The sequence below is a fragment of the Protopterus annectens genome, chromosome 6.part0 (genome assembly GCF_019279795.1).
Source record: "Protopterus annectens isolate FY-2018-M chromosome 6.part0, PAN1.0, whole genome shotgun sequence".
Lineage (NCBI taxonomy): Eukaryota > Metazoa > Chordata > Ceratodontiformes > Protopteridae > Protopterus > Protopterus annectens.
The window spans coordinates 101,956,991-101,969,186 of NC_056737.1; the positions used below are offsets into that span (position 1 = coordinate 101,956,991).

Here is a 12,196-nt window from a genome sequence, read left to right on the forward strand (position 1 = left end):
ATTCCTACTTGCTTCTTGATCCTCCTTTAATGTCCAGGACAGAGGTCAAACTTTTCTTGATGGGAGTCTTACATTTTAAACTGCCTAGGAAAATTTCTCCTCCTTGGAATCTCATCTTTTTGCTGGAAAAACTTACGTTGCCCCCTTTAAAGCCAACAACTTTTGCCACTTTGAAATTCTGTACCTAGAAAACTGTTGTTCTGCCATCTCTTACCTTTGCTTGCAGAGTATCTGAACTTCAGGCTGTTATGGCTATTTCATGCTTTCTCATTGTGCACAGAGCCATGGTGACTCAGGGCCAATCCATTATTCATGCTTAAGGTAGTGAATGAGATGTTCTACTAAGCTATTATTACTGATTTAATTATTTTAAGAAGTAGACAAATGAAACTGAAGTAATATGATTTGTACGTTCTTCATTGAAATTTTTGTTAGTGTATTTATTGAGATTTTTTTTAGTTTTATTGATGGTGCTGCTTTAAGTTTGTAAGGAATGAATTTAAAGATATGTTTTTAAGTTTTATCAATGCTGTTGCTTTAAATTGCAAAGAATGACTTTAAATTTTACATGGGAACGAATCTGATTGGTCATTAGAATCATGTGTTTTGTATAAGGTAATGGGCTATGCCCGTTTATTTTTATATGCATTCAGGAAGGGAATGTATTCCCGAATGCTTTGCTTGCTATTGTTTGTTATTATAAGATTTGAGTGAACAGAACTTTTGTGTTTGTGATCAGGTTTTTCTGTTGTTAGGACAATGTTCTGTGTCATTTGGTATCTTTGATCTCATTTACTTGGCTTGAATCTATTGGAATTGGTTACTCTTTGGTGAATGAGATGTTCCATTATTATGCTAGCCACCTGCCTACCTTTTTTCGTAATCCTCAGAATAAGGAAGAAAGACTTCTCCGTTCAGTAGACGTTCACAGGCAGCTGAGGTTCTACTGTGTCCCCCATGTCTTGCAACATTTGATTGGTTGCAACGCTAAGATGGTCTTTTAAATACTGTCCCAGGTATGTGTGGATTGTAATGTCTGAAGAAGCAGTGTTTTAACTGTGAAAGTGCTAACATGTTCAGTAAAAGACTTCTGCTTTTTGTTTTATTGGACCTGTTTATTGGAACCGGCATATTGTTTTGATTCACTCTTGTGTTAGTTTGAAATGGACTTTTGTTTTTGAATGAAACATTCATACTTCTTGCCCCCCTTGTAGTGATTGAGGTTCTACTTGGACAAAACAAAAACTGTCAAAAAAAACTGACCAACCTTTTGTTTTATTCATGGATTCCAAGCTGGGCCAGCCAGTCTGTAAGCAAACCAATGCTGGATATCGAAGGTCAGCTCTTTCTTTTATATACAGTATGGGAAAGCATTGCCTTTCTGCCCCAAAGCACATTCCACTCTGACAGTAGCCTCTTCTGGGGCCTTCCACAAGGGTGTAGATACCAGGTCCGTTTTGGATGCAGTTACCTGGTGGTACCTTCATTAAGCATTAAAAGATTGATCCCCTTTCAAAATCCAGGGCTACCATTGCTAGACCTGTATTGTTTGGTCACCTGGGAAGCTCATTCTCCCTTTAGACAGCCTCTTGTCTATCTCTTTCAGTTCTAGGAATTACCAGTATGTTAAGAATACTGCAACAGTGATTTCAGTCAGGACACAGTACAATTGTGTCTGTCGCAGTATTCCTTCCTTCCCTCATTCCCTTCTGCTGTTCCTCAGCTCTAATGTTTTTCTTTTCCTCTGTTGTAAGCTATCACCTGTAGACTGATTTTGGGGGAAGTTACTTACGTCTTCAAGCTACACCCATCCTAACTGACCAGTTTCCTCAATTAGTTCACGCTGTTGGCTTGGAGATAGCCTGAAGAAGTTGTTCCTGTGTGCACTATATACCCAGACTCTCATAAGCTGAGGTTACATGTCAGATGTTCGCCCTTTGGAAGGTAAAGCTTTGATACCCTGGTCGGACATCAGCAGGCCAAAAACCCTTATGTTAAGAATACTGCAACAGTGGTCAGTAGGATATCTACTGTTATGGTTAAGTTCTTACACATCTGTACTTTCTTGGTGTCATTAGTAAGATTGCCACTTTCATCATTGTTACCAATGACCAGTACTTTTTTTTATTAAATTTTTAATCAGGTAGGTTGGCTCTACCATTAGTGTCTGTGCAATCCAGAATACTTTACACTGGCCCATTAGAGCAGCATAATTTGCCTTCAGTAATCATTTTGGGAAGCTTTGGTGCAAATCCAATAATACCTTTTGAGGGTTTGTACATCATAATGATTACTGTGGTCCCAGGCTTCTTTCCACAACTTCACGCATACTTTTGTTTGGGCCTTGATCTCAGTGATGATCTGGGGACACTTGTCCTCTCTGAGTCTTATCTCTCTGCTTGGAAATAATCAAGAACTGGTATCGGGAAGGACTTCCAAGATGGCTGCACATTGAGTAACAGTTTAATTTCAGCTCTCTCAGTGTGAAAACAGAAACTCAGAAAAAAGAGAGAATAAACTTGTATTTTTGGGTTAATTTCAGTAATTGGCTAGTAAGTGCACTGCCTGGGTGTCAGCAAAAAAGAAATTCAGAGAACCTGAAAGAAAATCAGTCACAAAAGGTGAGGAAAAACAACTGACTGGAAAGAACTCTGCAGCTGTTCAGCAAAAAGCACTGCAAGCCCCAGCTTTGGTACAAGACATGACTTCCAGGAACCTAGAGGAAAAAAATAAGTCATATGTACTTGGAGCTGATTAAAATATTTTTTTTATTTTTATTTTTATTTATCATTTGTTGACCGGGAAAGTCCGACTAGGTTCCACAGAGCCTGTTTTCAGCAGAGGCCCGGGAAGAAATGCTCCAGATGCATGTCTTTGGAATGAAATTTTCCATAAATGAAACACTGATGCAGTATATCATCTCAAATAATAAAAGGCTAGAAAGTATGGAAGAAGCTTTTAAACAGATATTCAGATGAGATGATAAAACTGCAAAAATTTGAGGTCAAAATGAAGAAATGCCTGGCTGAAAATGAGACTGCTCAAGAACATATGTTTAAAAAATAATATAATTAGAGGACAGAACACATAGAGAAAACCTGAGATTTGCTGGTGTACCAGAGAAGCTGGAAGAAACCGACTGTATTTTATGAAAGCACAAATAAGCAACCAGACAGGTATTCCACAGCAGGAGTTGGTAATTGAAAGGGTACATCTTTTACATGCTCCAAACTTGGCCATGAGAAAGCAACCTAGAATAGTAAAGATGCAATCCTACAAGCAGAGGGAGTTGATTCTAACAAAACTATGGCAGAAGGACAAAGTACTAAATGTGGGAGACAGTATAATGTTTGTGGAAAATGTTTACTCATTGTACACCATGCAGAAGAAGAGCAAATTTATTCCACTAATCAGAGAATGTTGAGAAGCAGGCATGAAATTCAAACTGCTGTACCCAGCTGTCTTCAGAATATTCTTTCTTGGAGGGACAAAATCATTTTTTTTTTGTTATAGAATGCAGAACATGCTAAGTAGGAAATACAAAAGTTTGTCCAACAAAAATTGAGCTGTAAAACAGAATGGAGATTCTGCTGCTTGTTCTTCTGGTAATACAGACAACAGAGAACTGTGCCAGTGAAACATTGTCCAGTGTTTCAATGGAAAATGCTTGAGAGACAGAAAGCACAAGAGTTGACTAGAAGAACCGAGAGCATGTTGGAAATGAAGCAGATGCTGGATTTGGGAGATAAAGATAAACAGGAATAAAACCAGCAACTTGGAAGTTGACAAATAAATATGAGATTACAAATCATTAATTATATTTGTGAAAAATGACAGGGCAAGAAAACCTGTCAAAATTGGACTCTTGACTTTGTTAAAGTTGTAGGGAACTCTGAAACATATGACCTACTTTGTCATTATTGTTTGGAAGAACACTTAAGAGCAGGGAAGAGGTGAGAGAGAGAGTGTTAACCGTAAGTAAAACAAAATGTTATTCTTGGAGAGAGTTAACTGCAAGTAAAACAAAATTTTGTTCTTAACAGTAGTATTTTTATACTGCATGATATAATCTGCTTGCTAAAAAGTTTTCTCAGTTATTTTCAAGTGTAATGGGGATACTAAAGTAGACTGGTGCCCATGTTTTTTCTTTCTTTCTTTTCTGTTTCTCCTTGATCAGTTTTAAGAAATGTAGGCACTGCAGTGTAAAAAAAGAAGAAAAGTCTGGTCAAAAGAGCATGATACAAGAAAAATTGATGTGCTTTTTCTTGTTCTTATATAGAGGAAGTTCTTGTTCTTGTATAGGGGTTTAAGGCTTTTGGCTTGATCTAGTAGCAAGTTTTAAGAGAAAGCAAATAAAAGAGAACATTGAATACAATAAAGCTTTCCTCTATCAAATACATAAATCCCTGTAGAAGCAACTCTGTATCTGGTTCTCATGCCTTCATGGGGACATTCTGATAAAGACCAACAAGGACAGAATACTTTCTTTCAATGGCTAGGAGGTAAAAAGCATTCAAGTGTTTTCCCATTTGGGAAAGCAATAAAGATTAAGCAAAACCAGACATTTAGTAGAAGCACAGACTGTTCAATGTTTTTAACATGGATAACATTCCTTTTAGGTTAATCCAAGTTTGAGTGTGTGACTGTCAGTTTGGGACAATTGTTCCTAAGGTTCATAGATTAGTACTAAGCTAACTGCCCTTGCGAGCCATTTTAAGCCTAGCCAATTATCCCTTGTGAGATTCAAACCCTGCACTTTGTGTTTGTAAGGCAAACACCTTAACCATTAGGCCACCCTCCTAACCCCTTCAGTATTTGAAGATGTACATAATTTTGTGTGGTAGTATTACATTAATAGGTTTTAAGAGTGTATTGTGGTGTGTATTTGTTTTTTATTTTGAGGGCTTTCAATAAAACAAAAAGTTTTGTAAGATGTGACATAGCCTCAAATGGTTATGATAAGAAGCAACTGTTTAAATAAAGATCAATGTGCCAAACATTACTGTGTGCATGTAATACAAAAACTGTAACTAGATAGTTAACAAAAAAGCTATTACACATAAAGGTGAGAATAACTTTTTAACATAATGACACTTTATATATTGTCTTTAAATGTTAATGGTCTCACAGATATATACAAAAAAGAGAGAATAGTGAACTATATTAAAAAGTGCAAATACCTGTGCTACAGGAGAGACATTTGGAAAGAACTGAACTTGTGAATTTTATAAAGAGAGGTTTTTAGGACAGTTATTCAGTGGAATACCTGAGAAGAAGCAAAAGAAGAGTACTTGTATTAACAGCAAGAGGAGCTCCAGTAGTGAAAGAAGATGATGAAAAAAGATAAAAATGTTAGATTTGTTGTACTAAGGGGCTACTGGCAAGGGATGAGGATTACACTGTCATGTATTTGTATTCCGCCTAAACTGCAGTAATAGAGCTTAATAAAATTCTGGGAGAAATAATCAACTTTCGGAGGGGAATGTTACTTATAGGTGGGGACTGGAATTCGATTTGCAGCTGTGAAAATGTGTCTGGGGGCCCAGAAGGGAAAATATAGCAAAGGAGGGTAGATTTTTTTTAGGAAATTTGTGAAAATATTTGGCATGGAAGATGTGAAATCAGTAATAGGATGTTCGTAGTGAGTTTACATATTATTCCCCAAGATACATAACTGAGCTAGGCTAGACAGAACTTGCATTTCACAGGAACATGTGCAGTTAATTGAAAGTTTTGATAGACATCCAATAACTTTTTCGGATTATGCACCAATAATAAATAAAAATAGCGGGTAATGAAGTAAAAATGAGACACTATTGCTTTGCCACCTATCTGTTGAAAAGAGAAGAATTTAAGGAATGGGTAGTGAGAATTATTTGAGAGTTATTAGATAAGATAGAAATTTCTTCTGAAAATATAGTTAGTGAGTGGGATAAAATTAAAGTGAGGTTTAAATATAGGGTGGAAACAAAAGAAAAAGACATGGTTAAGAAGTAACAAGAATTATTTAGAGGGACTGACAAATGTTAATTTTTTTGTAGAACAGGGGAATCTCACACAACAAGAAGTGGAGCAATTGCAGAATGCTAAACAGAAAATAAGGGATTATGTCGATAATATACATGAGTCTAGAAGGAATGCTGTTAAGGAACTGTTTCAGAACTCCAGAGCGCAGAAATCTTTAGCACAATGACTCAGGCAGCAGAAAGTAGAAAGGGTTGTCGCCATACTTGAGGATCCTGTAGCAAGGAAGATAATGAAATCCTGTAAAGGTACTTAGAAATAGTTCAGAAATTTTTATGAAGGTCTGTATAAAGCTGAGAAATATGGAAATGAAGAAAAGGTAAAAATGGAAATGTGTATGGCAGAATTAAATATGCCAAGGTTAGAGGTAGATGAGTTCCAATTGCTAACAGGTTAAGAAGAGATGAGGAAAAAATGGTGACATATAACCAATCCGCAGAAAAGTCCCCAGGAATAGACGCCCTGTGGAAGTTTGGAAGCTAGGCGGGAAAAACTGATAAAGATCTGGAAGGTTTTGTTTAAAAGTATTAGAGGAGGAGAAGCATGAACATTCTGGAAGAAGGTGGTGATGGCTCTAATACCTAAAGAGGGTAAAGACCTATCAGATCTAGCTTCATACATGCCCATTTCAGTCCTAAACCATATTATAAAGTGTTTGTCTATAATGGCTAAAAGAATATTAAAGGTAATGCTAAAATTAATTGATCTGGATCATTGTGGTTCTGTGGTGCGGAGGCAAACATTTGACAACATTAACACTGATGATCCCAAGGGAGGCAGAATGTAAGAAAATACCAGTGTTGTTGGTGGGTGTTGATGCAGAGAAAGCTTTTGATATAGTAAGCTGGGATTTTATGAGCAGGGCAGTGGAAGTATTTGCATTTCCTGATAAAATTATAAGATTGATTAGGAGATATATGAGGGATCAGAGGCAAAAATTAAAGTGGATTAGTTCCTCTTTGATAATTTCTGTTTGAGCAGAGGAACCAGGTAGGGGTGTCCTCTTTCTCATTTATTTGTATTATATTTAGAATTACTGGCAAAGAAAATAAGGGACGTAGAAATTCAAGGATATAATTAGTATGGTAATTAAGAAAAGCTGGCAATTTTTTGCAGATTATATTATTTTATACCTTTTAAGCCAGAAAAGGACATTTTAGTATTGTGGAACATTTTGAGGCAGTTTCATATCTTTTCACGGTACAAAATTAATAAAGCTAAAACAAAGGCAGTAGTTGTAAGTTATGTACCTACACACAGATTGATTCAGCAATACCCATATTTATGGGGACATGATAAAGTTAAGTACTTAAGAGTATGGATTAAAAAGTATCCTGATGAGGCAGCTAAGAATATGTGGGAAGAAACTAAACAAAAGATCTGTGAAAACTGAGAAATTGGAAGCTCTGTTATATGGATATGGATAGCAAGATACAAGCAGTTAAAATGTTTTTAGTCCCTTTAGTTTTATACACAGGTCAGGCATATTTTTTAATAACCAGAAGAGAGGCTGTGGATAGAAATTAATAAAAAGATGAGGGATTTTATCTGGGAGGGGAAGGAGTCAAGTGGGATAAGCTGATTCTTTCAGTAGAATGTGGTGGTTTGGAATTACCTGTTTTGAAGGAGATCTTGCAGAGCTGTAAAGTTAAGGTTCCCATACATAATAACACAAACAGAAGCCTATAACTCAAAGTGGAAAGGAATGATGATGAAACGGGGGGAAGCTGAAGAAACAAGGAGAGACTGATCTGATATTTTGGATGCAGATCTTTAAGGAGAGTAACAATAACCATACAGAATATTATATTCAGAAATCAGCAGAAAGTATTCTAAGAACTAAGCCAACACAGGAATGGAGAAAGGAGATTCTGCCAATAGGGATGACTGCAATTAGGGATTGAGACAATAAGCAAGAGGGAGTAGAATTTATTGGAGAAAACTGGCAAAAGAACCAAGGTATTGGGAGCAAATAATTAGAAAGCGAAAGATAATAGAATGGGAAGAGACCAATAATTTATTTGGATTGCAGGCTAGAGATTGATATAAATGTTTGGGAAAGCAGAGTATAGACAAAGAGGAAGAGAAAAATAGGTGGATCCTAAGTGAAAGACCAGCACTGGCACAGTTTTTAGTAGAATCTAGAAAAGAAGCTGTTGTTAAAAAATAATAATTAGTAGAGCATACAAAATACTGCATGATAACTGTAAGAATCAATCAGAGGAGGTTAAAAAATTGTGAAGAGAGATTGGATTAGCAATTTACAAAGAAACAATGGGGGAGATACATGCACGGCTCCCAAATATGCAACAATGTCTAGAAGATTTAGGATCTTTGCTTGGATTTACATAGGTATTTTTATACCCCAAGTAAACTCCAAAGAAGTCTTCTTTTGGAAGATAGCAAATGTTAGAAGGTGTAATGGAGAAGAAAGAGGTAATTGGGAACATATTTTCTGGGAGTGTAATGAGTTGGCAAACTTTATAAAGATTCCCTGCAGACTACTCTGTCAAAGATACTGGGTGAGCAAGTTGGTGTAACTAAGGAAATGATTTTTGAGCTGTGATACAGAATTGGAATTGCCTAGACATACATAGTGAGACCTTGCTGAGTCTAATTATGGTGTCTCCCAAAAAAGCAGTTGCTTGAAAATGGAAATTAAAGACTATATCAACTGTATTAGAAGTAGTGAATACAGTAAAAGAAATAAAACAAATGGAAATGGTATATTTAGAAAAGGGTAGGAGCAAATTATATAGAATAAAATGGGAAATGTGGGAACATGGTACATGCAGAGGAGGAACGAGGTTTAAAAGAAGGCAGGATTTACAGGAGCTGTGTAATGTTTGATTGACAGTGACTGGATAGATTATAAGTGATATATGTTTGCAACCAAAATTGTCAGTATGGTTTGTGATATATAAAGTTTGCAACTAAACATAAGTCAATATGGTTTGTTTCCATTTCTATAAATGTATGATTGCCTATGGAATATGTGAGAAATAAGAAACCTCTTTATTAAATTAAACAAAAGTCGTATCCGGAAGTTAAGGAATATATGCAGTGTAGAGCTAGCTTCAGTTTCCTTGAAAAATGCATTCATATTTGTCTAGTACAAGTAAGACTTATTTCATTGTGGCTGGGAATGGCTTGCCTTCACTGTAAGTAGGCTGAGCACTGGGCCTGTTAAATAACCATATGGGTTCATAGATACTTAGTAGGTCATTGATCCGTGAGGATTGTTAGAAGCCTAGCCATACCCTCCAATGAAGGTTTTAGTGTCCTCTAGAGAGTTTATGATGGTGCAAAGTTTGCAGTCATCTACAGACTTGGTCAACTATAAAACCTTACCAGTTACTTTGACCTCTGAGAAGGAATGGCCAAAGAGGAGTTGCCGAAGTACTGATTCTGGGGTACAATTCTAGTGACAGGTCTTTTTGAGGAAATAGAGCAGGCCACTCTAATTTCATGGGTTTTATTTATGAGCCAATTTGCTATCCAGTAAGTTACATAGGGATTAGCATTTAGCTGGGATAGTTTATATAAACTATCTACGTATAGGCCTCACACGCCTCCGCGAGGTCTAGATCTGCAGTGAGTATTGATTTGCCCTCTTCCATTGCTTCAGTTATCTTCTCAAAGAAGTTAACCAAGTTAAATAGATAAGCTCTTCCCTTGACAAAACCAGACTGGCTTGGTTTGAGAGTTTGTAGTTACCTATGCCCTTATTTATTAATTCTGTAATCATCTTTTCCATAGCCTTACAGATGAGCCTGGTCAGACTTATGAGTCTTGTAATTTCCTGGGTCCATTGATGCCCTGTCTTTGTGCATGGGAATGACAGTTGCTGTCCTGTAGTTGTCTTACTGACATAGAATAGCCTCTGTGAGGGGGTGGGGAATCTGATGGGTCCTGTTTCAGTCTGGCCAGTAAGCAGCCTGGTATGTTATCTGGCCCCATAGAAGTGGCATTCTTGGTCTGAAGACTTGTTTGCAAGTGATCTGGGGGAGGGTGTAGATGTGGGTATGAGATCTGGGACTGTAAGATGGGAGAGGGGGTAAAGTTGTTGAGGTTCTGTGAATCTGGGGTAGCATGCATTTGGTTGTTTTGTTAGTAAGGACTACATAAAGTACAGTGTTAGTTCAATTAACTGGGTTTGGTGTAGTACATTCATTGGTGACTTGGGAAAGATTATAGACTGTAAACCTATTAAAGGCAGCATTTTTAGGTCTTAACCGTTTCAGATTGAAGTCTCATAGGCTTACACATTTTTTGTGTCTGTATTTGTGTGCGCGTGTCTCTTGTGTCTGTGTTCCTGTATCACTCTTATTCCATGGGGGATGATGGCTGAGGATGTGACTTCCAGTTACCAGCTCAGCAGTTGGCTAACTTGTCTTAGTTTCCTTAATGTTGCACTAGGTACGTTTTTTCCTCAATTGAGCCAGCATTCCTCTGGGCATATTTTAAGATGTGGTCCATTATTTCTGTCAAGCCATGAAGTCAATTTTTCCTGATATTTTGAATAATACGGAATTAGTCGAATGCAAGCCGCGGTAGCGTTGTTGCCTCGCAGCAAGAGGTTCTTCCGTTCGATTTTCGGCTGGAGCGCCTTCTGTGTGGAGTCTGCATGTCCTCCCCGCGGTCGAGTGTCGTTTGAAGTACATGTGTAGAATGGACATGCCTTCGTTGAAGGTTGGGCGTTGAGCTGGCACCTCGGCACCCATAAAAAATCTACTGCCAATCATTAGCGGACTGGAGTTCTGCTGTGGCGACCCCTAACCGGGAAAAGCTGAAAGAAGAACAACATTAGATTGTTAGCAGTGTCCCAGCAACTATTTCTTTTAGAAGCATGGCTGATGACTTGTAGGAAGGATTTGACTGAGCACCCAACCATGTAATAGTGCTTGGGAAGCAAATAATAAACTAAAGATATTAAATTAAATAATTAAATAATGATTTCAAACTAGAATTTGGCCAATATTCTTTACTAACAGCCAGCTGTGTTAAGCATTGCAATGTAGAGGTGTAGTCAGTAATTTAAGTATTTAGTTGTGTGAAGGCAGAATGAATTGCTTAGCCGAAGAACTCATCTAAGGGACACTGTTTTACCAGCCTTATGTAGAAAGTTTGTAATGATGGTATTAGGGGGCATTAGCTCACTTCGGGGCTGACTTAATTCTTGTGGATGTCTGTTACCCTTCTACTGTCCGTCTAAACAGCTTTTCTATCCTGTAACTGCAGATGAATCTTTCTGTAATTTTGGTAAATATAAAATGCATTGTACATTGCAGTTTTTGTTATCTGTCCTACAAGTTGTGATGTGTCAAAGAAGGTCAGATTAAGCTAACCCAGTGTGTGATTTCAAAGATTGTATCAACAGGCAGCAGTCACGCCTATTGGTCTGGAAACAAGAAAAAAATTCATAAATATGCGAAGAGAGGGTTATCAGGAGAATAAATCCTAAGTTACCTACTAAAGGTGGCTTTCTTGCAGGTCAGCTGATGAGCTGAGTATATATCCATAATATTCAGAGTCAGTTCATGAATTAACACCATGATTCTGCAGGTTTCTGCCCAATAATGACAGAGCCAGGTTGAAGCAAATTTATACTCCACTTGATGGTATAAATTTGGTATCTGATTTATGCATTGAGTGGACTCATCAACATGCACTCTGATACTGACTTACTACTAGAATGTCTTGCTGTTAAATGTGGTTTGATATTCCTTGCAACCTTTGTGTATTTTTGTCTTGCAGTTGCTGGATATGCTGAAGTTTTACACTGGGTTTGAAATTAATGACCAGACTGGGGTCGCATTGACTGAGAATGAAATGACTACAATTCATTATGACCGTATCACTTCACTTCAGGTTAGACATAATTTAACTCGTATTTATGATAGAGAAGATACAGAATATGAAAATGTGGTTATTTGTGTAAATAGATGGGCAAATAGTCTGTTGTATGTTCTTACAAGGCTTTAAGAAGCTTTGATGAAAAAAGTAATGTTAAAACCTAGGGCAAAGCCTGAAGGAAAAATTGCATATCGCACACTTAAGTGGTGCTTTCCATTCTCATGTCTGTATCCAACCCATTTTATTTTTGTAATTTCTTAATATTACAGTGTTTGTGTATGTTTATTCTAAGCATTCATGTATGTGAAAATAAAAC

The 12,196-nt window shown here is 37.2% G+C and overlaps 1 protein-coding gene across 3 annotated transcripts in view; it reads left to right on the plus strand.

The window, feature by feature from the left end:
* Positions 1 to 12,196, plus strand: part of AQR (aquarius intron-binding spliceosomal factor) — a 2,539,865-nt gene that overhangs the window by 637,683 nt on the left and 1,889,986 nt on the right. For all 3 annotated transcript variants that reach the window (XM_044073871.1, XM_044073874.1, XM_044073872.1), the window contains exon 13: positions 11,782 to 11,895. In XM_044073871.1, coding sequence (XP_043929806.1) covers positions 11,782 to 11,895 — 114 coding nt within the window. The remainder of the gene's footprint in view (positions 1 to 11,781; positions 11,896 to 12,196) is intronic.